At 34.9% G+C, this 27,513-nt stretch overlaps 1 protein-coding gene across 1 annotated transcript in view; it reads left to right on the forward strand.

Annotated features, from left to right (window-relative positions):
- Window positions 1-275: 275 nt before the first annotated feature.
- SMARCA5 (SWI/SNF related, matrix associated, actin dependent regulator of chromatin, subfamily a, member 5) overlaps window positions 276-27,513 on the forward strand; it is a 35,280-nt gene continuing 8,042 nt past the window's right edge. The window contains exons 1-15 of the mRNA XM_016123302.2: window positions 276-873; window positions 4,198-4,272; window positions 8,671-8,837; window positions 10,707-10,807; window positions 11,599-11,699; window positions 12,447-12,626; window positions 14,157-14,312; window positions 14,407-14,538; window positions 15,863-15,931; window positions 18,943-19,052; window positions 20,891-21,117; window positions 22,682-22,803; window positions 22,891-23,043; window positions 24,499-24,631; window positions 27,194-27,342. Coding sequence (XP_015978788.1) covers window positions 700-873; window positions 4,198-4,272; window positions 8,671-8,837; window positions 10,707-10,807; window positions 11,599-11,699; window positions 12,447-12,626; window positions 14,157-14,312; window positions 14,407-14,538; window positions 15,863-15,931; window positions 18,943-19,052; window positions 20,891-21,117; window positions 22,682-22,803; window positions 22,891-23,043; window positions 24,499-24,631; window positions 27,194-27,342 — 2,049 coding nt within the window. The 5' untranslated portion in view covers window positions 276-699. The remainder of the gene's footprint in view (window positions 874-4,197; window positions 4,273-8,670; window positions 8,838-10,706; window positions 10,808-11,598; window positions 11,700-12,446; window positions 12,627-14,156; window positions 14,313-14,406; window positions 14,539-15,862; window positions 15,932-18,942; window positions 19,053-20,890; window positions 21,118-22,681; window positions 22,804-22,890; window positions 23,044-24,498; window positions 24,632-27,193; window positions 27,343-27,513) is intronic.

The following is a 27,513-nucleotide window of genomic DNA, read 5'->3' on the forward strand; positions in this document are numbered from 1 at the left end:
CGAACGGCGCCCACACCGGACAGGCCAAGAAGATACCGCGGCTGAAGACACAGCCGTTACGAACGCGTATGAGCTAGAGCTCGCGTCGTGCCACGGGACCGAGGCCCAAACTTGAGGGTCTAAGCTCTCCATCGAGGCCCCTCGCACTCACCGCCTTAGAGCCCGCGGGGTACTCTGAGGGGGCGTGGCTAAGGCGAAGGCGAGGAGGATGCGCATGCGCACTCGGAACCTTGTCAATTAGCCAACTATCAATCTCGCGAGGGTTGAAAGTCGGTGGCGTAGGTAGTTGTCCTGGAGGCTGGCGAGGTAGAGGCTGTCGACCAGAGGTAGACGAGGCGGCGAAGCTATTTCCCCGCGTCGGTCTTCCTTTCGGTTTCTTTTCCCCTTCCCCTGACCCTCCGCCCTCCAGTAAATCAGCCCGCCTTTCCTGACCTCAGTGACCCGGGTGGCCCCGCCCACTCGTCGACGTGATTCCCGCCGTGAGGTAAGCACCGGTCGAACCCGAGCCCCGCGGAAGAGGAGGACGTCGAGAGGGGGAGGTTGCTGGGCCCGGTCCAGGCTCGTCGCAGATCCGCTGCGCAGGGGGCATTGGGGGGCCCAATTGTTCGTCCATCAGCTCATTGCGACGTAGCCACCCAGGCCTAGGCCTCATCCCTGCCGCGCCTGGCCTCCGGCAGCTGCGGGTGACGCAGACGGAACATGTCGTCCGCGGCCGAGCCTCCGCCACCCCCGCCTCCCGAGAGCGCGCCTTCCAAGCCCGCAGCCTCGGCCGCCAGCAGCGGGAGCAACAACAACAAAGGCGGCCCCGAGGGCATCGCGGCCCAGGCGGCCCCCTCTGCGGCCGGCGCCGTGCCCGCGGACTCCGAGATGGAGGTAAGGGTGGCGTCTGGCTCGGAGAGGGGGCGCAGTGGGGACCAGGAGCCGCTTCCCCCGCCTGCATTTCAGCGATCGGACGCAGAGCCGTACTTCACCTCTCTACCCCACATTGGCCGCAGGCCCCTCGGACCTGAAAGGATGTTCTCATCCTTGTGCCCTGTGCTTTAACCTGCCCGGGCCGACCATGGGTTTCTGGCACTTAACATTTTTTAGCGAATCTCGCCGGATCTTTGAGCGCTCTTAATAAACAGATGTTCTTGATTACTGGGGCCGAGAGAAATCTACCCGATTTTTTCCCCTAGATTCCCATAATTCCCTCTTCTATCTCTGAATCAAGGTTGTAGTTTCCAGCAAACTTAAGGGAAAGGCGTGGGAGATGCTCCCTAGGAGTGAGAGATAGACGGTTGGGTGGAGAAAGCATTTGAAGCAACGCGTCCTATGACTTGGTCCCCCGTCTCCTCGTCCCTGTCCTTGCGGGGGCGGTGTCTGGTCTGTGCAGAAAACAATGGCGAGAGCTGGATGGCCGAGTGCGCAGTGGGGATAAACGGGGCGCAGCTGCTCCAGTGAAGGGAGAGGAGGCCCCTCCCAGGCACTGTTCCACCGGGACGGAAGCAGCAGCTGTCTTGGACCCCCCTGTAATTTGGGGGAGGGGGATGGATGGGCTGGTGAATGAATTAGTAAGTCAGGGGTGGTTGGTGGGCTTTCAGTCCAGCGCAGTTCCTCTTTTGGGGCCTTGGCTTTTTTCTGAAAATTGGTACCGCTCGTCGCCGGGTCTGCCTTTGGTGCTGGGTTTGGTCAGGGGGTGGTGACAGTACTCGGGAGGTAGAAAGATTGGGGAGCTGCCCGGCGGGTCTCTTGGGCGTGCTCTAAGATTTTGCGATGTCTGGGAACGACGCGATTGCTTGCTGCTTCCAAATTGTATTCCTGGCCTTAGATCTGTTTTGAGATATTTTATAGTCGCAGCCCAACGATTTCTGGGATTTTTTTCATTCTTAGATAGACAGATCCAAGATACTGCTTTAAAAAACGAGCCTTTTTACGGATATAACACGATAAGGAAATGGTAGCGCAGTTTTCCAGTGAAGCATTTGGCGCAGTAGTTCTGTTTGGTCACCAAAGGTCTAATCTAGGGTGAAGTAACACTATGTTGTTATAATGTTTTTTAAAGAACCGTAAGTGGTGAGGTAGGTTTTAGTGGAATAAGGCATTGATATTCTGTAGTTTTCAGTAATTTGAGATTTGTTTCGAATTCCTACCTATTGTTACATGTTTTTTTCCTTAAGGTTTTAAATGGTTCTTTTGGATTACCAGAGCACTTTATTTAACTTGGATTCCTGCTCCATGGTTTAAGGGAGTTTGAAAATCTGTTACACGGAAATTGTGTCTAAATGTGCAGCAAAGTGAGGTTCGCAGTCTTTATTAGCGTCTCAAAAGGGTCTGTCATTCAAATTTAGGAGTAACAGCCAATGTCTTGTTAGAGATCCTATTTAAATATCAGAAAGCAGAGTAAAGCTGAACTAAATATTTTGGCCTTCAGTTGCAATTTTTAAATTTTATGTTAAGCATGAATATTGATGTGATAACAAGTAACCATATGAAATCAGTGATATTTTTATTTGCCAGCTGAGGAAATTGAGTTTTCTAGCTCCAGAACTGACCCTTTTCCAGCATATCTTGCCCTGTCATAGTCTTCCAAAAAAGATGGTTAACAAATTTATTGAAGACTTAGTTTTTTTTACATTTTCAGTGTAGGACTATCAGTAACTTCATCAGTCTCTTGTCACTGACTAGTTTTAGTTTTTCTTTTCACATAGTGTGATTTTTTTTTTGGTCTTTTAAAATGTACCTTTAGTCTTTTTAATTTTTCCTAATTGAAATCAGGAATCATTGAGATTTACTGGTAAACACTAGGTTTGAGCATACATGCATAATAGTATCTGACAATTTGTTTCACAGTTGGCAAAAAAAATATTAATGCCGTTTGCTTTTTTGAAAGTAGAATTTAAGGTAGCTTTATCCAAAATCAGGAAATAAACGAAACCTTGCATTCATGATTTTTTTCTGACAGAGCTCACCTTCCCTGAAATATTAGCCAACTTTCCCTACCTATTCAGTTAATTTTTCCTTTTTGCTTAGTACTAATAAGTTAGGGAGCAGTCTAGTTTTCTTTGTTGTTGTTAATGATCTTTTTGGCAATGTGGATGGAGCCTGACTTCATCCTCATCTCTCACTATTGATCAGTCTGATAGGTACAGCATATGCCAATAGACTACTGATAGATAAGCACACTCTATGCGCCAATAATCCTATGAACTCAAGTCCTTGAGTCTTTTTTTTTAAACTATGAAAGAAACAATGACCGATTTTGGAAAGCACACTTCATTTTTTTTTTTTTAATATGTATTTGACTTTAATGGTATTCTACTACCATTTAGTGAAGTAGGCTAGGTAGGTAGGTGACTTTTGTCAGTTTTACTTGTGGAGGCCAGAGATTTGAGATGATTTTAAGGTCACACAGTTGCCTAAAGGTCTTGGCAGTGAAGCTAGACTTGAATTTAGATCATTCAGCTTCTTAATTCTAGTACTATACCAGCTCCTCCCCCTAACTTTTTAATCACTGATAGCTTCATTATGATATGTATTACCAAACAGATTTGTATATCATTAATGAAAATTATGTTTTTACCAATTGTTCTTATGTTGTTTTTTTTAAATGGACGATTGGAACTTTGTAGTGTAGAAGTTATTGCTTTTTGCTTGCATATGTGTGTTTTGTGGTGTTTTTAATGTCCAGGTACATAAATTTGCAAGAATGTCACATTGTTAGTAATTTAGGAATGATTGTGTTCAACTTAGGCTACTTGATAATTTTTTTGTAATATTCCAGAAGGTGAAAATCAGGGTGACTAAAAATAATACTTTCCAGGTATATATTTGTGTAGTGGCGCAGTAAATACTGCAGTTTCATGATAAAAAGGGAACATTTTATTCACATTTTATACTATTTGATTTCATAGTTTTCATTCATTAGAAAAAGAAACAAATTGACCGAAAGTAATTATGTTTTAGGATAATAATCTTTAGGTAATCTTTGTTTTAATCTTGGCAGTAGCCATATAGTTCACATATTTGGGTTAAATAGGGTCTGTAATTTTGGTATTTCATTTCATCAAGGTTTCCTATGAGGTTAGATGATAGCCATTTAAGTATCTAGGAATTTGGGATGAGAATATATTAGAGTGTGTTTTGGGCAGAAATCAGTTAAATTATGGTGTGTTGACTATTTCTGAAGAACAATCCATGCTGTTTCCCTTTTACCAGGAAGTATTTGATGATGCATCTCCTGGAAAGCAAAAAGAAATCCAAGAACCAGATCCTACCTATGAAGAAAAAATGGTATGTTCTGGATATATGAATAGAGTCTATAATGATAACTTTTTGTTAGATGATTGAATGTACCTAACTTCTATTTTTGATTTCTATAATTGAGGCACAGATATCCAGTAGAAATATGTGTAACATGGGATACTATACCTTTTATATATTATTTGGCTATGATAAGCAAATACAGACGTATTGAATTCACATAATTCACAAAGTGTTATATAATGTTATGGATTATGTTAACATCTCCTTTGTTTTAAGATCTAGTATTAGTGAGATGAATTAAAGACTAGAGAAGTAGTTACTCACAATGTGCTTATTCTGTATCTGTCTAACATGCATACTACTGGTTACAAAGAGAGAAATACATGCTCCTTGCCCATAGCATTCTTATAGTATGCATGGGATTTTTACAAACGAGAACATGAAGTTATACTTGAATCCTTAAAGATCCAACTCACCTTTCATATCTTCAAGGAAACTTTTTTGTACCATAACTTGTACTTAAAAAGAGCTTTAAATTTAAATTCAGATTTAGTAATAATAACAGCTAACAGTGAGTGCTTACTGTGTACCAGGCCCTGTTGTAAGTGCTTTATATGGATTAAACTCATTTCGAAATTTTAAAAAGTTGAAATAATGTGTGTTAAATAGCAGCACCACCAAACAGCACGATATGGCATGCTCCGTAAAGGGTAGGAACGCCATCTCAATCTTGCTGTCTTCAGCTCTCAGACCAATATTTGACACAGTAGATAACAAACATGTTTTTTTGAAACTTACTTTCTCCTTGTCCTTTGACATTCTCTTCAAGATTATTAAATATTTTAGAATTTCATAATAGCTTCAGAATATTAAAACTCCCCATAATACTTATTTTGTGTCCACTTACATAGTGTGCATAATACATATAACAAGATGCAAAATGCAAATGATTTATTATATATGATTTCTAGTACATTTTATATGTATATAACTGTCCCATCTCTTTGATCTGCTGTCAAACTTATTTAAAGAAAAACATAAATTTGCCAGCTCTTTTTTTTCATTCATTCCTTTAACCCTTCACAATTTTGGTTCTGCTGTAAAAACTGCTAGTGAGTCTAATCACCAGTTCTGTGACTTAATTTTAGTTTCATTCTCCTTGATCTCACTTGAGTTTGACATTGTTGATCATTCTTGAACAATTTTTACTTGCCTTGAAAAACTCCTTTTTTTCTAGATGAAATCCTCTTTACTTGACTATTCCTTTGTCCTTTGTTATTTTCTGCATATTCGGAGACATTTCGATCCTTATTGGTTTATATCTGCTGTCTTCAAACTGAATACTTCTGAATATTTATTTGTAACCCAGATGCTTCCAACTATTATATTTTCATTTGCTTGTTGGATATTTAAGTCCTGTTGTACCTCTATTTAGTAATATCCAAAACGGAATTCATTATCTCCCACATATCTACTACTTAGTGTCATCTCAATGAATGAAAGTTCCTCTTAAGATATACGCAAGCTGTCTCCAGTACCTTGTAATTTTTAGTAGTCTTGCAAGTTTAATCTCATAAATATTTCTCTTATCTTTTCCCCATCATCCTACTTTAGTATTCTTCTATTGCATTAATTATTTTGTTGATTTCTTTTATTTGCCTCCTTTCTTCTGATCTGGACTCTCCCAGAAATCTCCGTATTTTGCACAGTAATATTTATAACATAAATCTGATTATATATTGGAGGTTTTCAGAGCTTTTTTTTTTTCAACAGTGCTTTTCATCTTCATGGTGGCCTTATTGCAAATGTTTTCTCATTTTTTTCAAGTTTTTCAATCTCCTGGTTTTATTTCTTTTTTCAACATCATGATCTTCACTTAACAGTTTTCTTCTAAGCAAACTCTCCTATCATCTGCTAGTTCCTTTACAGGTAAATCGCGATACCTATCTATCCACTTTTCATTCTTCAGCCCAGGATGCTGAGTACTATTTGAGAAAATGAAATAATTGTGCTGATTATGCCTGAATAAATTTGTGAGGTTTTACTCTCTTTCAGTATTTATTACTCAACAATCCCTCTTAGCCATTCTAAAACTTTACTACTCTGATTTAAACTTTCTCCTCCATTTCTGCCAATACCCTCCTTTTCCTCTTCCTCCACAAAGAATTGCAGGCCTGTCTGTACTTTATTTCCTCTCTGTTTCCAAGCTTGCATGGCCTGTGCCGTCCTATGTCATTTCCTCCTGCCCCAGAGAAAGCAGCTTGTCCAAGGCTGCTGATTTTTTTAATTTCATTTCTTTCAGGTTCCTGATCTTATTCTGTTTCTGCTTTTTAGAATCTGTTTTTCTCCCTTCACCTGTTTTCTTTAATACCTCGAGACATTTTTATTTTAACCATCTCATTATTTCAAACAACAGATCTTTGCCTGTTTTTCCCCTTTAACCTTTGCCACAATACTACTCTGAAAGTTTATTCTGTAAATGTTCTGAATTCCTTCGTTCTTTGCAACTACTTTGGAACCCCACCTTTACTTGAAAGAATGAGTTGTGGGAGAGAATTTTTAAATCATTTACTTTTGTGTAGAACACCTGCTGAAATTTATACTTAATTTTTTAAGACAATAGTTCTCAAACAACCATATAAAAGATACTATAAGGATCCTTGAATATTTTTGATCTGATGGGTCACACTTTGAAAAAATATTACTTTAAGACATCTAGAGCCATTAAAGGTTTGTGAGCATTAGAGAGGTATGCTAATAAGATCTGAGAAGAGGGACCCCTCTCCTTTTTCTGTAGAAACATAACTTCTGGTAGGATTTTCTGATTATTTTGGTTAAAATTTCAGTGCCACTCTCACTTCCCATCTTCTCTTCCTTTGCTTTATTTTACCTTTGAGCATTGATCGCCTTCTGACATCTTACATAATTTACCTATTATGTTTATCTTTAATATTGGACTATAATGAAAATTTCATAAAGAGACGGTGCCTTTTCTGATAAACACAAAAGTATTTGTTGAATTGAACAGCTATTTAAGAAGCTAATGTTGTGAAAGAAGTGAATAATGACTGAATGATTTGAACAATGTAGAATAGCTGTTATCTTAAACCGTCTAGGCTCAGACCTATCTGAATTTATTTCCAGAGTATATTTATCTTGATCCCAAACAATTCCAATAACTGAGTAGTCTTTTTTCAGCCCCAACTTCTAGTGCATGTTCCTGGCTTTTCTTCTCATATATGAATTAAGAAATGTAACTTACACATACATACATACATACATACACACACGTACGCATCTTAATTTAATATTTTAAAACACTTTATAATATGCAAAACAGGCAACTGTAACTGATTTATAGCTCATTACTGGGGAGAACCATGCTAACAACCTGTTAAAGGTGTACATTGGGCTGCATCCATGACTCACTTTTGACCTAATGAAATAATGTCTCCATGTGCCTTCCTAATAGCAAATTGATCTTCAGTTTTTATATTGGTGCGATTTTTTAAAATTGTGTTTTTCTTTAAAACTATATAGCTTTTATAGCAGTGTGATGTTTGGATACCTCTGGTATTTGTTTTACTAGATAAAATGTCTAATTCTAAAGCTGACGTTTTAAACATTTATAGGCAGAGATGTTGAATAACTGGTTTCTCTGTTTGTTGAGCTCTTGTCTTATTTCTTCTTTTTTAAACCAAATTACTAGTGTGTCTGTAAAAAGTCTGTTTTGTAAAGGCTTTAGATTTCCTTGTATATTTTTGTGAAAAAACTTGATTTCAAGGATCTTAAGTTTTAGTTCAAATTCTTAAATTCTCTTGGTGTGATTATAAGGCTAAACATTGAAGGTGATAGATGTTAGATATGAAAGGAAGAAATATTGTTAAGAACTGCATTGGGTTAATGAATAAGTCATAAACTTTATAGATGTTTTTCTAGCCTGATACTTCTTTAAAATTCGATGCAACCTACCAATGACCAATGCATTTCCCCCCATTTCTCAACTTGCTTGTATTGTACATATATATAATAATTGTATATATATATAATAATTTATACACAACAATTTTAAGTTTGTAATGAGTTTTGGCACATGCATGCAGTTATTTAACCACTGCTACCACCACAGTTATGACATAGAACAGTTCTGTCATCCCCAAAAAGTTTGCTCCTGCTCTTTGCCACTTCAGATCTGCTTTTTATCACTAGTTAGAATTTCATATAAGTAGAATCATACAGTATGTAGTCTTTTTGGGATTGGCTTCTTTTATGTAGCATAATGCTCCTGAAACATCTAAATTGTTACATGTATCAGTGGTTTGTTCCTTTTTATTCCTGTGTTCAGTTGTATGGAGGCATATTAAAACTTTGATTGCTGAAGTTATATCAACATTCTAATAAAATGGGTCTTAAAATTTTTTGCAGCAAACCGATCGAGCAAATAGATTTGAGTATTTATTGAAGCAGACAGAGCTGTTTGCACATTTCATCCAACCAGCTGCTCAGAAGACTCCAACCTCACCTTTGAAGATGAAACCAGGGCGCCCACGAATAAAAAAGGATGAGAAACAGAACTTGCTATCGGTTGGCGAGTGAGTAATAGTTTACACTTCATAGTTGAACCAAATTTATTTTTCATAATCTTTATTAGAATCATAAAATCGTTTCATTAAAAAAAAATTGTTTCAGTTGGTTTGGGCAAGATGTAGCCATACAGGTATAAGTAAATACAAATATGCTTGATGCTCTATTTTCTATAGCATTTTTGTAGTTCGTGGACTGCAACAACTATATTGAATAGGGAATTCAGATGTCGGGCCATTCTTTTGAGAGGAAACAAATGCAGAGAGGTTGAGTTGCCTTGTTAACATTACATAGAAGTAATTAGAATAATCAAGCTTGAATTTAGCCCCGGCTTAGGGTCTGCTCCAGTCTCCCAAAGTACATACCTGCATTGAGGGTGTTACATTTATCTTAGGTCTATGCTGCTGAGTGGAATGTGGTGCTGATTTATGACACAGCAGTTTAAATTTTTGTTAGATACTTAGTTATCTTTATGTAAATTGAAGTGTTAAGTTGTATGTTACCTTTAAGTGGTTGTTCAAAATGTGTAAAATAACTCTTATATGTTGAATTTATAAATTCTTTTTTAGAATTTTTGTGCTAGTTGGGTAACTAAGTTGTTTAATTAGTAATAATAGATTTAGGGCAATCTCATGACAAATGAAACGTGATCAGTAATGAAAATACTCAGGGTCGTCTAAAAGAAATTACAGACTATTATTAACGATGTTAAATTTACTACAAGTATAATCTCTGTCTCAAAGGCCTTATCATTAGAAAGCATAAGCATAATGCCAATTTTGTTTGGGTATTCCACTCATTCCGAATATCTTTTTCCTTATCCATTGTATGTAACCAAGGTACTATTGCTTCAATACTTAAGAAACTTCTTAAGAGAGTTTTACACTTCAGATGTATTTAAATTGTTTCAGTCTTGAGAAGTTTGCAGCTTTTTAAATGGCATAAGTCTCATCCTCTGGAAATGTAAACTATGATAAGGGGGTATTGTAATGAGTAGTCAGTATAGGATGTCATGAAAAACACTTCTGTTGAGATCCTATAAGATGAAAAAGGTATTCTGTAGTAATATAAATTGTTTAGCTTGATCTCCTTATTAGTGTTACTGTAGAAAAGAAGTCTTGGAATGGATTTCTTCTTTACCCTTGCTGGAAATGAAGCTGTAAATTAAATTTAGAGGTCTCAAGAGTGGCATAATCTGCTAATTTATTATTAAATTTTTTACTTTAAATGAAAACATTTGTTGAAAGTATAAAGGCATAAAATTGAATGCCTCAGAATTGGAGGGTTAAGTAGTTTTACTAATCTGAGCCTTGTAGAGATTAGGAAATCCGGCTGTATTAGAACTTCAGAAAATTAGTGTTTAAGGAGATGTATCTGACTCTCTTGGGATATAGAGTCTGGGCTTGTGTATTTAAAAAATTTTGGGTAAATCTGACGAATCTCTGGTTAAGAGTCATTGCTTAAGCTCCTAAGTGTCTGTTCTGCATATTCTGCAGCTTTTGGTGAAAATTGTTTTAAAAAAGTGATTTCTGGAACTTTTTTTCCTAGTGAAAATACTTAAAAAGTTAACTTTGAAATACAAATTATGAGATGTTTCTGGCTATGTATTTCCTTGAAAAGATCATATTTAAAGTTATCAGGTTTTGGTTAACTTAAGGTACTGTTCTAAATATGTTTTAGAAAACCATGTAAAACATTTCAGGTTTAAAAATGCTAATAATATCTACTCTTCACTTTTTTAGTTTAAATTTAGATTCCTGTTAAAAATTACTATTGTGAGGTTCTACTTAGCCAACTTGATTATTACTTCAAAACAGTAGCATGTGGTTAAAGTTAAAGTCAAAACTCATCACTTGATTTTATTTTAAACTTGACAGCTACCGACACCGTAGAACAGAGCAAGAGGAGGATGAAGAACTATTAACAGAAAGCTCCAAAGCAACCAACGTTTGCACTCGATTTGAAGACTCTCCTTCATGTATGTTTTACATACTTCCTTGACTTTTGGAAAAATCCTCTTTCGAGACATCCTTTGGTTAATGTTTTAGATTTATCTTGGCTATAATTTACAAAATTTTAGTAATCCTTTGAAATTTATTGATTATAAAATAAACTGCAGATTTTTTAATGGAAATTATAGTATATTAGTGATAGTGGTGCTATATTTCAAAGGGATATAAAATGCCATTGTGTTTATTGTCTGAATTTATAGGTAAAACTAGAAATAGTTTTTTTCCTTATATTTGCCCCAGATAAGGAAACCAATGTGTAAAAAAAGGCACTTTGTGAAAACTTTTGCTTATTTATCCCCTGATTTTATATTGATTTGCTTTAAATTTTGTTCTGAAATGTATTTGTTACTGGTGTTTTTCCAAAAGAAAATATAAATAACCAGGTTTAAGTTTTACCTATATATAATCTTGATTGTTTGCTGACACAGAAATTTCCATTTGTCTTTACCGAAGCCTACCATTTGCCCTGACTTTTTTCCTCTTTCTTACTTGGTAACTAGTTTGTGTGATCATAAACTAATTAGTTTATGATCTCTCAGTCGTTATGAGAAAAAAAAAAATTATAAAGGTCAATACAGGACATGCTATTTGGATTTGTTATTTAATTACCTCTAGCGACTTACAAAATTCCCATTCTTACACCTAGTAAAGTCAGAGTAAACGTGTAGGCCCAAGTTAAGTCTCTGAGTATCAGATGAAAAGTACTGCCTGTTTCTTATCTTTAAAATGTGCATGTGTTTTTTTCTTTTATTCTTAGATGTAAAATGGGGTAAACTAAGAGATTATCAGGTCCGAGGATTAAATTGGCTCATTTCTTTGTATGAGAATGGCATCAATGGTATCCTTGCAGATGAAATGGTATGTGTTTGGTAGTTGTTTAAAAGGTCATATTTTGTAATTTAAAATATTTTATACCATTTGTAAAAGTTTAGACAGTATAACATATACTTTTGTTGATTACAATCTAGAACTGTTAACAAACTAATTGTTCAACTGGCATAAGGAGCTATGCTTTAGTTTCATAAGCAAGATCTATATTTCAGTAAGGAATTATCTAAATATGTTTAAAAAATATATTTGTAGAAACATTCTTTTGGTTGACTTATAATTTGGTTATTCTCATTTCTGTAAAAAACGAGAGGTCATTGACTTTATCATAATATTTATTTTTTCTAGGGTGGCAGTTTGTACAGTTGTCTCATAAAATGTTTTAATCTCTTGTTTATACTTAACTAGTTACATAGTAAATGTTTAAAAATGTTTCTGTATAGCTCTAGTATTAAAACACTTAATTGCTTGGAGAAAGTATGGAATGGAGTCAAAAGAAGTGGGTTTCAATTCTAGTTCTGCTGGGTGACCTTGAAAAAGTCATTTAAAGTTCTGGGTCTTATAGGGATTGGTAAGATTGTTCCTCCTTTATGAACTTGTAAGATTAAATGACATAGTACTCATAAACTTGATACATATCAAGTTCTTGCCATTTGTTTAGCTGTTAGAAACACAGCTTTTCTTCTAAGTATTCCTATATATGACAGGAAGTACGAATATGGAAGTCTGCTTTATATTTATTTTTCATTGCTTTGTGGTTATTCTGAAATCTTTCAGGGCCTGGGAAAGACTCTTCAAACAATTTCTCTTCTTGGGTACATGAAACACTATAGAAACATTCCTGGTCCTCATATGGTTTTGGTTCCTAAGTCTACATTACACAACTGGATGAGTGAATTCAAGAGATGGGTACCAACACTTAGATCTGTTTGTTTGATAGGAGATAAAGAACAAAGAGTAAGTTTCTAATATTTTTGGTATTAAAAGAATTTGAATTTAGGTTTGGTGGTGTCGACATAGCTAAAGGAGGAATAAAAGAACAGCAATCCGATAATAAACTTGGTCTTTACAAATGTAATATCTTGGTGGTGACCAATCATACTAGAGAAGAGGAGTTGTAGACTATAGAGAGCTATTAAGAATGTAGTTGTTTCTCTGCTTTTGGGAGTGGCTGTATAAAGTCAGAGGCTGTATTCTCAGTCTGTTTTTAAAAGAAGTTACATGTGCGAGGTGGTTGGTAATTTAAGGAGCCAGATTTTTAGATTGATGTATGTAATGATAATAGTCACAAAACAGTTTTTAACCCATTTCCCATCTTGAAAAAAAATACAGCTCACTACCAGAGTTAATTTAATTTTACATAAACACATTCCTTGAGGGTGAAGCAAATCTGGGTTTCAGTGTGAAAATAAAATATAAAAACTCTTCTTGGAGTTATTTCTAAACTTAATTCTAATCCTAATGGAACAAATGTACATAAGTTGGATTCATCAAATGAATTTTTGGCTAACAAGTGTTAGAGAACGATGTTAATATCAAGTGTAGGAATGCTACATTTTCTGATATTTGACATTTTCATTGATCAAGAATTACTATATGTTGTAAATGGAAATACCACTAAAAACAGAATGCTAAAAATAGAATGATGTAATTTATTTACAAAGACTTGATATGCTAGAGTGATAAGAAAATAATAAAAGGGAGATATTTCATGGCAAAATTTGGGGGGAAGGTTAGGACTATAATCTGTGAGTTATCTCGAGGTAAACACTGCAACCACAAGCAGTATTCTGCCAGCAAGTATTCTTGAGGCAAATGGGAAATGGGTTCAAGATGAATTCAGTTATAGTAATTTGGTAAGTCGGTATGATAGCTATCGAAATAAAATGTTCGTCAATTGACAAATCCTCTTAGAAATATGTGCTTAATTTTGTTTTCCCTATATTCAGCGCTCAGTAACGATTCTAGATTTTCTTTATTTATTGATAGCTTTGAGTATATATTAAGTTACCAAGTTGCTTTTTATGTTTTACAGCCCAGTTGTTTAACCATACTGTTTGTTTCATTTTCCTTACCTGAAAAATGAGAATAACAATAGCAATGTGTTAATGCATCCATAAACATGAAAGGCATGAAAATGCTTACTTGCAAACTATCCTTCAGTTCTCTTACATTATGTCAGAAACTGGCCTTTCCTTTGCCCAAACCTGTCTCTTTAGAATTTCAGGACCTAGTGGAATGGAAGAAAAACATTCTAAGAGTTAGTTTGTTGAATTTTATACCGATTAATTTTTTCAATTTTTTTTTTTTTACTAAATGGCTCTAACACTTAAATGAAGTTACTTTAGTGATAGGAAAGCTGGTTCTAGATGCTTGCCGTAATATTGCTAACTTCAGCCCTTTTTAACATTTCCACCTATTATGTATCAGATACAGATTTAATTTATAGTTTGTTTTGCATGATATATTTTTTCTCTTGCTACACAGGCTGCTTTTGTCAGAGATGTTTTATTACCTGGAGAATGGGATGTATGTGTAACATCTTATGAAATGCTTATTAAAGAGAAGTCGGTTTTCAAAAAATTTAATTGGAGATATTTAGTTATTGATGAAGCTCACAGGATCAAAAATGAAAAATCTAAGGTAATTTGATATTTAAATGTGAACATTATTTGTACCTTTATTTAGAATTTTATAAACATTCAGAATATACTAATGATGAATTTGGTTCTTTCAGTTGTCAGAAATAGTGAGAGAATTCAAGACTACAAATCGATTATTATTAACTGGAACACCTCTTCAAAACAATTTGCATGAGCTCTGGTCACTTCTTAATTTTTTGTTGCCAGATGTGTTTAATTCAGCTGATGTAAGTATTTCTAATTGTTCTCTGGTTGGACTAATAATAATATTGTGTTTGTTTAATGTTATACGTTTTTGTAATGGAATTGGCCTGTCTTGCCTTTCAGCACTGCTTAAGATAATTACTAATTTTTCATGCTTTTGCATGGTTAGCCTGGTGTAACCTAAGTTTTTTATGCATTGAGAGTTTTTACTTTTTAAATTTAATCTCATTTTGTAAATCATTGTTTCCCGTCTTTGGAATGCCATAGAATTGCATTCCTTGTTTGATAATCATGTTGGCCTGACTTTGTTTCAGTGGCTCTAGGTAGACCGCTGATACTCTTAGGTGCTGCTCAGGGTTTTTCCCATGTGAATTTGTGTACCTCACATAACCTGTGTTTTAGGCCCCAAAGATGACCTCTCCCCACGATGGTCTTCACATTTGACCAAATCTATCTAGCCATTTTTTATGGTCCAACAAACATAGAACCTAATCTTCATCTCTATAGATTATTTGCAGTGATAGAAATGCGTAATTATTTGAACTGTTGGTTGTACCTTGGAACTGAAAATGTATGTCACAGTCTCTGCTATCAGAGAAGGAGGGAGCAGGGGAAGGAGAGGGGGAGAGAGAGAAACTGTTTGTGTCTTTGATGAGCTCTACATTACTACATTTATTAACCAAGTACTTAGGTGTTAAATTTGGGTTTAGTATGTTAAGGATCATATAATCAGTCTCAGAAAGCTTTAGTTTTGCATTTATGTATTTTGATATTTTGTGTTTTGAGATAACTTCTTACTCTATTTACACTTTGTTTAGTACTGTTAAAGCTTTGTTTCAGTTAACATAATGAATTCTAAGATTACGTTTACTAACAAAGCAAATACGTATATAATAAATATGCTCAAGAGGCAAGGAAAACTATTCTTGTTGGAATCCAATCCAAATACTATTTAAATATTGGTAATTTCAATTTCACTTTTAGTAAGTTTAGTGGAAATGGGCATTGCTTTGAAAACCCTTATATTTGAGCAGTCTGAGTGGTCTTAGGTAAACTATAAAGTGATTTTAATTTTTAAGCTTTTTTTTATTTCTATAAAACTTGTTTTCTACTGTTTTCACTGAAAATTTCCATCTTGACCGTTTTTGAGAAAAATGTTAAGTAATATTCTCAAACTAGTTATAAAATGAATTGCTAACAATGATGCACGTGAAAAATGGATTAAACTAAATGATTTTTGTTTTTCACAACTCAAATTTTAAAAAGTTATAGAGCATTCTAGCATAATAGGGTGTTTGTAGTTAATATTATCTCTGATCTTAATATATTTTTTGTTTGTTAATGTAGGACTTTGATTCTTGGTTTGATACAAACAATTGCCTTGGGGATCAAAAGCTAGTTGAGAGGCTTCATATGGTAAGTATTTTGGAATAGGGTTAAAGCATATTTCTAATGGAAATAATGATAGAGATTTTTAAAAATTTACGGATTACTTTTTGTTAGCAAAAAATGCATAGTGGCTTTTAGAATCAGATCTGTTTGAATCCAGCCACTTAACTGTTTGATCTTATAATGCCAGGGAGGGAGTGATGTATGGCAGTTTTAACTTTAACCTAGGGTGCAATCTTTTTTTTTTTTTTAATAAAGTTTATTGGAGTAGCATCAGTTAATACAATTATATAATTTTCAGGTGTACATTATAATTTGACATCTATGTATTCTATTGTGTAATTACCACCCAAAGTCTAGTTTCCTTCAGCTACCATGTATTTGATCCCCTTTACCCACTTCACCCTCCCCCTACCTTGCAATCTTGATTTAATGAGGGGGGATAGTAATCTCTCATGGTTAAAAAGAAGTACAGTGGAGGAAGGAAGAGTTGCATAGGATTAACACAGACAGGTTTTCAAAGCTTATTTCATTTACTTTCCATAAAAGAATCTAACAGGTTCCATTCCGAAAGGCTAACCTCTATCTGTTCTTAAATTCAGTGACTGTAAGCAACTGCTTATAGTGCATTATGAGCAGAATTGCTAAGTTTTTGCTGTGACTGTAGCTTTTTCTTTTCTTCCTATGAAGATTCACAAGTAGAGGTTGGTGAATAGAGAAATTTGTCTAACAGACCCCCAGATTAAGAACTCCTGGCCAGCAGGTTAAAGCCAGACCTTGTAAGCAAGGCATATAAGGCCTTTTATGACCTAACTCAGCATTTCTCAGTTTTTATCGACATTTCAGTCTGGATAATTCTTTGGGGGGTTTCCCCGTTTAACAGCATCCTGACACCTCTGCCCACTGGATGCCCCCATTTGTGATGATCAGAGATGTCCATAGGCATTGCAGATGTTCCCTGGGAGGGCAAATCCCCCCATCCCCTGCTTGATCTAACATTTCTCCAATCATTTCATTTATGTCAAGCTTTAATTTGCTACAGTTGCTGACTCCACTGTCAGTTTTCTGTAAACAATATGCAGATTCCACTCTCTCTGTCTTTGCATATCTTTTCTGCTACATCTCTGTATCACCTTTTCTGCCCTCTTTATTAAATACCTAACCTCTAAGACTTACTGGTGAAGTCACTTTCTCCACTGAATACCAAGACTGAGGACAGTTGAGGGACTCCTGTATATTCCATCTTCAGTAATCTTAGAACTAACATTATAGGCCCTCGTGCAGTGTATGGAAATGATTAATTTACAGGTGTTTTCCCTGCTGCATTGTAAACACAAAGGCTAGATATATGTCTTAGATTTGTCTTTTTAAATTAAAGTATAGTTAACATACAATGTTATTAGTTTCAGGTATACAACTTATATTCATCTTTGTGCCCCTAGCACAGTGCTTGGCTTATAGTGGATATTTGAATGGAGGAATAATTAAGTATAAGAATGTTCAAATATTTCTTACTATATAAATTAATTATATACTTTAAAATTCTTGTGTGGTAGAATTTAATAACTTTTCAAAGGTGATAATCTCCTAGGTGCCTTTGTTTCAAATTGGATGGCATTCAAGCATGTAGCACTCACTTTAGATTTACTTATTTGAAGGATTGTGGTATACCTGTACACTTTGCTTTACTAACGTGATAGGAATGTGTAGGTAAAACAAACTGAAAGAACTCATACAACCAAATCAACCAATTTTAGCATCTCTTTATTTTGTTCAGAGTGTAGTATAGAGATGCTTATCAAATCCAGGAGAAGAGGTCTGGTAGCGACATTTCTAATATCTTTGTCTTTACTCTGAAATGCCTATGATACTTGCTGTGGTCTTGCAATGAAAGGCTATTCAGAATCGGCATGGGTATACTTAGGAATGAGATAATAATTCTTGATATATCAGTTATCTCTTGCTGCAAAACAGCCCCTACCACCCCTCCCCCCCCCAAAAAAAAATAAAACCTTAATAGCATATGTATTAATAACTCCACATTTATGGGTAAGCTGAGTGGAGTGTTTTGCTGGTTTTACTTGGATTCATTTAGCTTCATTTACCTTGACAATTCTGGAAGAGAGCTGGCGGGGCTGAACGTCTTTACTCGCATGTCTGGCAGTTGGTGCTGGCTGTCGACTAGAGCTCTACCAGCTTCCTTACATGGTATTAAAGAAGTGTTGCTGATTAGTTTTCTCATCGGCTTTTAATTTGTTTTGTAATAATAGTGTATTTATAAGCCAGTATAAATAGAACAAAGGAAGATACAAATAAAAACAAGGTGTCTGTACTTTTACATTTTACAGTTTATTTTATGAAAATGGATTGCTACATACACCATGGAAATGTCTACAAATGTAACATTGAATAAAATGAACTAGATATCAGTCTTTGTATATAAAGTTAAAAAATAACAGGCAAAACTAAAAAAGTAAGAATATTGCTTACCCTCTAGGATTAAAAAGGGGATGGTTATTGTGAAGAGTACAGAAGGATTTCTAGGGTATTCTGCTTATCGAGATAATGGTTATATGGGTATGCTTACTTGATTAAAATGTATTGAACTGCAAACTCATGATTTATATGCTTTAAAAAGGATAGTAAACTTAAAATTTTTTTTAACCATAAAGACATCTTCATGTGAACCTTGCCGTTTCTTAAGTAATATTAGATAATCTACATGCAAGTAACTAGTTTTAAAACTGAAAGAAAGGCAGTGAATGTTGAAAACATCTTGAAAATCTACTATTATTTTTAGTCCTTTATGTCAGTATAGCAAGTCATATTCACGTATATTGAATAAATAATGATATTGTATTACTTTTGAGAAACTCACTAATAAATTATTATATATTTGGAAGGGAGAAATCCTAAAAATCACTTGATATTCAAGCAGATAAATTTCTTTTCCATGTATTTAGTGGACAGGTTTGAGATCCTGAAATTAAATACTTAGGTTGCAGAAAAGGTCATCTCTTTTTTCCTTCTCTTTTAAGGTTTTGCGTCCATTCTTACTTCGTCGAATTAAGGCTGATGTTGAAAAGAGTTTGCCTCCAAAAAAGGAAGTGAAAATCTATGTGGGTCTCAGCAAAATGCAAAGGGAGTGGTATGTGATATCACTACTGATTCTTAACTAACTTTCATTTGTATTTTGTTTTCCTAATTTCCTAATTCTTCCAGGAATTCCTGTTTGCTGGATTGAACTCAACCTGAAGAGTTTTCTGGTCATATAACATAGGGTTTGCTAATCAAATTTGGTACAAAGTCCTGACATTATTAGATATTAGAATCAGGATGGGAATTTTATGAATCCAAAAATTAAACTTGGGATTTAAACAAACAGGGATATAATATAAAGCCCTCTACTTGAGGGTTTTATTTTATTTTGTTTTGTTTTTAAGGAAGCTTTGGTTATATAGACGTGGCACATGATTAATTTGGTAGGTCGTAAATTCTAGATTATGGATTGCAACTAGTCTGATGAAGTTGGAGACTATTTATACAGAGAGAAAAATTCACTGCTTGCTTTTACCCCATAAAGCTACATTTATATTTTATTTTAGGCAGGATAAAATGTCCTTTTGGGAAATTATGGTGATGATACAAGGTAGCTATTTTTAAATACCTATATAGGACAAAATAACTTTGAAAGCCATGTAATCTTCTTCTTTTTTTGTTTTTTCTCTCCCTAAGTTTTATCGGTATAGGAAATCCAAAAGACTGGAAACCTATGACTTAGGGTCTTTTTTTGTTTGTTTGTTTGTTTTGGCAATAGAAATCTCGGCGTGAACCAACAATGTGAAGTACCTGCAGATACTGGAATCTTAGCACATTATTGATTTAAATGTCGTGTTTAAAAGCAGGAAATAAATAGCCATCCTGTTCTTTATTGGTTATGCCACATCTCAAGTACATCCAGTTCTGTACTTAATATTGATAAACTATTTGCAAGGGACTGGAGTTGTTGGGAAGTGTAGCGAAAGAATGTAATGTTAGGAAATAGGTGTGTTTCAGGGAAAGGGAAACCACCATAGAAGGTAGAGCATCCTAAATGTCCTCAAAACTTTTGAAAGGCTTTTATAGGGTAGCAAAGAGGCTAGGCTTATCTTGTATGGCTCTAAAATACAGAACTAAGACAGGAGTCAGTGCTAAGAGAAGACAGATCTTTTTTAGTTAAAAATATTGATAAACTTTATATCAGAATTGCGATGGAAAGGTTTGCCTTGAAAAATATTTTGCATCCCATAATTGGAGTTGTTAAGCATAGTTTGCTTAGCTTATTTAAATTACTTTGTTCAGAGGATTCAGGGTTCTAAAACTTTGTTATTTAGACAGATTGCTCTTTCTTGCAGGGCAATGTCTAAATTCTTAGCGTGTTTTCAAGGCTTTTTATAATCTAGCCTGTGGCTATAGCTTCATTGTTCATATACCCCCCACTCCCCTTTGAATTTTTACTTATATTTAAGTCATATTATGTTCATTTTATTCTCATCATCATGCCTTACCTCTCATGATTCTTCCTCCTCATTAGTGTTCTTACCCAAACACTATACTAGCTACATTGAATAGTAACTAAATAGTGACACTCTTCTGTTAGGAAATTATATTTCAAATTATGTTTAAAACTTATGATTTAAGTTGTGCTTAATTACTTAAAAATATGGTATCATACTGTTGTGTTTTAATTCATGCCAAGGAGACGAATTTATACTATTTTAGGCCTCAAGGCCTAAAGCATAAATGTGAACATTAGAACACCGTAGGCCATAAAGAAAAACAGTAAAAAGAAAGAGGTGATATATAGTAAATTCTTAAGCACACTTTAAGAGTTGATGGGTTGTTTCTTACAGGTATTTTGGGGTTGAGATGGGGAAAGGGATTAAGCATGTAAAGTGACTGACTGGATAGGAAACACTTGAGCTCTCTTATTTTTCTTCTCAATAGGTATACTCGGATATTAATGAAGGATATAGATATACTAAACTCTGCAGGAAAGATGGACAAAATGAGGTTGCTGAACATCCTGATGCAGTTGAGGAAGTGCTGTAATCATCCATATCTCTTTGATGGAGCTGAACCTGGTCCACCTTATACAACAGATATGCATCTAGTTACCAATAGTGGTAAAATGGTGGTGTTAGACAAGCTACTTCCTAAATTAAAGGAACAAGGTATCTGGGTTACTGGTATTAAATTGAAAAGTTATGAAAACTTTTTTAAAAACGCAATGTTAAAGTAAACAGCACTTCACTTTGAAAAGACAACTCCAGCATTTCATAAATGTGAAGTGTGAGGTATTTCTAACTTCTACCCATTATCTCAGCTTTACCTCCCCCTCGCCCCAACCTCCAATTTTAGGCCTTAAAACTTTTAGAAAGTAATCAGTAGTTGAGGCAGCTCTGCTCCCCGGATTTGGGAGGAGAGTTCTCATTTTTTATATGCTTTCCCAGAAATACCAACTTGTTATAAAGTGCCAGGAATGCTCTTCACACCCATATGCAGGCCTCACATCCTTTGGTACACAATGGTGATATGTTTGTAGTGTTGTTTTTTAATTATTTTATTAAATATGTGCCTAGATCCAAAGCAGTTTTACTTACAACATGTCGACTTTTTATATGAAAATGAGTCTGTCTGGTATGTGTATTGGCGTAATTAAATTACATCAATGTCAAACAAACTTAATATGAAGCCATATCAAAACTTGTTTTTATAGTGTACCTGCTTGCCTCCTCCCAAGATTATTTTGAAGCAAATCCCAGACATCAAGACATTTTGTACATAAATTGTAATGTGAAGTATATAGTCAGATTTCAATTTCTCCATTTGTGTTTCTCATTATATTTTGATAGGGATGACAATTGTACCAGTAGATGAATCTCCTTTCAAAAACGTTATAAAAATTCTTAGTGAATTTTTTTTTAATACCTTTTTATAGAAATATATTTTCTAAAATACTTTTCTTGAAAGCTACATAAAGGAATTGAATTGATAGCAGTGGCAAGAACTTGGTAGGCATACTCAGATAATAACGAAAGCTGTAGTAAACTCTGCAGACAAAATCGAGACTGTTGAACATCCTTATGCATTTGGGGCTACAGACAGTGGGACAAAAGCAAATTAACAGCTTAACTTCTAAGACAAGATAATTTCATAACCATTATTTTAAAAATAATCCTTTTGTCTTCATAAATTCTACTGAAAGCATTGTGCAGCTGGCTGAGAAACAGCAGTGGAATGATTTGAATCATGGCAGATGAGTGAAGGGTGATCAGTGAAGATGTGAGGCACACATTTAAGTCCGTCACTCAGGACTGGGTCTTCAGAAGGCCCATTAGACTAGGGTATTGGGTGTGTGTTGGGGTTTGTGTGGCAGGTCCTGGCACGTGAAAGAGTTGCAGTGGTAAGTTATTTTTAAATATATCTGTGATAAAAAGATGATGATTTTCTCAGCCTTGGGGATGGCAAGACCTCCCAAATCAGACTCTGATGCACTTTTCTATTTAACTTAGTGTGGCATAGAAATATTCCCTGTTCTATTTGTACCATCGTGGGAAAAATGTAAGGAACGACTTTTTAGATAATAGTTTATAGTTTTTTCTCGTATCCAACTAGGTAACTTGGAATTAAGGAGCAATTGATTAGTGTTAATTTCAGTTAGCCTTAAATTTTTAAAGGATTTTTTTTTTTTTACTTTTGAACCTTTCAATAACCTGCTATTATATTTACCAACAGGTTCACGAGTACTAATCTTCAGTCAGATGACAAGAGTACTGGACATTTTGGAAGATTATTGCATGTGGAGAAATTATGAGTACTGTAGATTGGATGGGCAGACACCCCATGATGAGAGACAAGTGAGTAAAACTCCCAGGGAGGGGAGATGAAAAAATACATCAGATAAAATAATTGTCTGACATTTGTTTTATTTTATATGTCTGTAGGATTCCATCAATGCATATAACGAACCAAATAGCACGAAGTTTGTTTTCATGTTAAGCACACGTGCTGGTGGTCTTGGCATCAATCTTGCTACTGCCGATGTAGTTATTTTGTATGATTCAGATTGGAATCCCCAAGTAGATCTCCAGGCTATGGTAAGAGATAAATATATTTTGTGCTTATAGATTTTTTAAATTAGAGCAAGCAAGGAAACAGTCTACAAGTGTCAGTGAGTTAACCCAGTAGGATTTTATTTTTCTCTGACATATTAGTTCAGGGTCAGAGAAAAATTTGCAGGTGGTCTTCCATCTAAATCAGTATAGATGCTTTTTGACTTACAGTGGGGTTACATTCTCAGGATGTAACCTTATCATAAGTTTAAAATATCCTAAGCCGAAAATGCATCTAACCAACCCAGTATTATAGTTTAGTGTAGCCCATTTCTACTAAGCGAATATCGCTTTCTACCGTCAAAAGTTGAAAAATCCTAAGTCAAACCATCGTAAGTCTGGGACCATCTGTAGTTGCATCTTACAGCTTTGCCATATCTTAGGACCTTGGAGTCCTCTATCTTCTGCATTCTGGTGACATCAGGAGGATTAGAGAGACCTGAAGATTACCTAGGAAATTTTTTTATGGGTCAGAGCTGAAAGTGCCCACATTCCTTGTCCAAAACTAATCACATAGCATAACTGAAAAAGAAATGGTGACTGATAGTAGGGTTGTGCCCTAAGAGGAAAGGGAAACGGTTTGTTTAGATGCTTACCTATCTGCCACATTAGATACTTGAAATTTATGCCCATGAGTGGGAAGTACCTTGACCAGATCAGAAAGATATTTTTTTTAAAGAAAATTTATGATTTGTAGATTAATATGAAAACTTAAAAATTCTTAAGTTTAATACTGCTACTGACTTGACTCATGGTGTTAGGGGCCATAAAACCAATTACTACAATTTGGGTGTTGCTCACTTTTCATCCTGTACGTTTTATAAGGGTGGCCGGGGAAAGTTAGTCCATTAGAAATGGGGATGTTTTGCAGGAATGTGATTTGCAGACTTTTAAAACAGAAAATGGAATTCAAATTAATTTGACTACTTGTATGTAATTAATTGGCAATACTTAAAAGACTGGGATTGTTATGTTGTTTGTGAAGTGTATTTATTTGCGTCACTTTCCTAATAACAATGAAAATTTAGATTCGATTTAGGTAGAAAAACATTTTGAATTTGAACATAAGAAAAAAAGATTTTTAAAAAACTATCAAGCTTAAAAACTATAATTTTTTCTTGTCTGGAGATACTACATACATTTTACATAATCTAGTAAAATTAATTTGATAGTTTCTCACAGATTCAGCAGCCATGATGTGTTCTGTACCGCCTAAAAGATTTCTTTGTGAGATAACTAATTTGGTTGAAACTGAGAATTTAAGAAATATTAACATACTATGAATCCAATGTTTAAAAACAGATGATATAGTTGTTTTGTTACATAGTTTTAAAAGTTTTGTACTTGAGAATATTTACATTTTGTTTCTTGTTATACACATTCACATGTTATTTATGTAAATTTTTAATTTTCTTCTAAATATCATGGTAATTCTCCTAGGACCGAGCACATAGAATTGGACAAACCAAGACAGTCAGAGTGTTCCGCTTTATAACCGATAACACTGTAGAAGAAAGAATAGTGGAACGTGCTGAGATGAAGCTCAGACTGGATTCAATAGTCATCCAACAAGGTGAGCCCTTGAGCCTTAAAAACTTACCGCTTTAGACTGATGCATGTTTTTTTTCTGGATTTTAAGGAGAAGCTTTATGTCTTTTGAATCAAGCTAACAGCCAACAATATTTGTATTCTAGAGAGACAGTAAGCTTTAGGTTAGTTGACAAGGATGGATTGGGGCTCAGGAAGCTTGCCATTGAACAGTGACTGCCAGTTAGCAATTCTTTTACACTGTCTGAGCCTGGTTTTTTCATTTATTAAATGGGAATAAAGATAACAGCAATTTAGGATTTTAAAGAATTAAAGAGGATAATGTACATAAAATAACCTAGCATTATTCAGCATGATGCATATTAAATAGAACTTTATTATGATTTACATGAACTTGTACTAAGCATTCTGTTGATTACTCTGAGGGATACTGAAGACATATAAAATGAAACTCAAGGAGACTGATTATATTTTTTATCTGGTCTGCAGCTGTGTATTGAGCACCCAGCAGATGCAAGACGTTCGTAGTGCTGAGAATTCAGTGGTGAATGAAACTGATGTGTTCTTTCTTTCATCAAGTTTATAATTTAGGGAACAGGAGACATAGAATAAATATTAAAGTAATTAGGATTGGAAAATGGAAATGGGATTTTATTTTGGATTAATTGAAGGGAACTTCAAGTTCTCACTTCAGATCAGTTTTTAAGGAAGACATTTATGTTTTCATGAAGCTTACAGTATATTTGGTGATGGATGCAATATGTAAAATGCCAAAATGAAAAAAAAAAATCCTCAATACTTCAAGCCCACATTAGTTTCTTTTCTTCTCACATTGCATCATGAACATCTACTTTTTATCTGTCTATAAAGTTAGGAGATATACTGTTAATATTGTTCACTGATTATTTCCCATACATGTCTTGGCTTTGCCAACCATCTCTAATTTCCATGTAATTAAGGGAATGTACACTTCTGTGGTGTCCTGTAATGCCAGCCATGGTGTTAACCACATGTCTGAGTACTTGAGGGCAGTAAATGATTGCTTATCGTTAGTTGTTTTTGTTAATAGCTTAACATTGAGTGCTTGCTTGGTCCCAAGCAGTGTGCTACGTAAGTACTTTATACTCATTATCTCTTTTATTATTCATGCCAGCTTGATGTTGGAATCAGAGGTAGAAGCAAGTCATTTGTCTGCTATTAATACAGCTAGAAAGTAACTCGGGATCAAGAACTATATAAACTTTTAGGGTGAAGTACTTAAGCAACAAAGTTTCCGGCGACTTACAGTGAGATGTCTCATGGGTTGTGTACTGACTAGTTGGTTTTCCCCCCTCACGTTCATTCGCCTATGCATTTAGAAAACAACTGCCACGTGTTTCGTGTTCTCAGTTCTTATCTATGAAACGTTTTTTAAAGATTAAAAAAAATTGCTGCTCTTCAACTTTTTTTAATGGGGCAAATTTTGTTCTAGTAGCTTTGTTAATCCTATTTATAGATACATTAGTCAGACGACAAACCTTGGATGCATATCTCTGTGTTACAGTCTTGTGGAATGAGGGACATACACAGAAGTACTCTATGTCTGAAAAGCTCCCTCCCTGTTCAACAGAGAAGTAATCTCCATTAACCTAGCAGTGAGGTAGCTTTCAGTCCAAAGAAAAATGTTCTGTTGATACAGTAGTCCCTCCTTATCCACAGTTTTGCTTTCCGTGGTTACAGTTACTACTTTAACCTCAGTCCAAAAATATTAAATGGAAAATTCCAAAAATAAACAATTCATAACTTTTCAATTGCATGCTGTTCATGATACAGATGATTACATGTCATAGCATCTCTCACCTTGTTCCACCTGTGATGTGATGCATTTCTTTGTCTGGTGTATTCACACTATAAATACTACCTTCCCGTTAGTCACTTAGCTGTCTTAGTTATCAGAGAGAGACCACATTCATGTAACTCTGATTGTTCTTTTTTATTATTTAGCTATTGTAGCTAGTCTTTTACCGTGCTTTATTTATAAATTAAACTTTATCATAGGTTTGTTTGTATAGGAAAAAATATGACATATGTAGGGTTCAGTAATGGAGTCTTGGAATGTATTCTCTTGTGAAAGGAAGGGGCTACTGTGTATCTTTAAAAGTCACAGAAATTTTGTTGAGCATTATGAAGGGTTTTTTTTGTACTTTACCTTTCTAAATAAAAAAAGGCTGATTTGAGAGTATTAGTATTAATATTTCTGCTTACCAGAAACTTCTCATGTTAATGCTTTCACCTGTTGATACTGTAAAAAAAACCTAATAATTTTGATTTTCACATAACCCAAATTACCGTTATTTGCCCCATATGTATTGAGTGTACGACAGACTTTATTACATAATACTAAACAAGGTTTAGAAATATTTGAAAGTTTGCCAACTAAAAATTTGGCTTTAAGTTTTACGTAAAAATGAAATTATCACATGTGAATAAGTAACCGATGGATGTTTGAGACATAATGACACGGTGTTAAATCTAACATTTAAAATTTCAAGTTTCCAATAAAATGAAGTTTATTCAGTTAACATTATATAACATAATCTTTTTTCAGGAAGACTTGTGGATCAGAATCTGAACAAAATTGGCAAAGATGAAATGCTTCAAATGATTAGACATGGGGCAACACATGTGTTTGCTTCAAAAGAAAGTGAGATTACTGATGAGGATATTGATGGTATTTTGGAAAGAGGTGCGAAGAAGGTGAGATGTAAATCATATGATAGTGTTTTTTAATATATAAAATATTTTAAACCAAAACCAAGGAAATATTTGTTATGCGTATTATAGATAACCCTATTTCCACGAAAAGAAGCTTTTGTGTCCTGTAAAGCCTAATTCATTTTGGCTATAGTTCTCATACTTTTTAAATTC

This window comes from Rousettus aegyptiacus, unplaced genomic scaffold, assembly GCF_014176215.1.
Source record: "Rousettus aegyptiacus isolate mRouAeg1 unplaced genomic scaffold, mRouAeg1.p scaffold_m13_p_16, whole genome shotgun sequence".
In the NCBI taxonomy this organism is placed as follows: domain Eukaryota; kingdom Metazoa; phylum Chordata; class Mammalia; order Chiroptera; family Pteropodidae; genus Rousettus; species Rousettus aegyptiacus.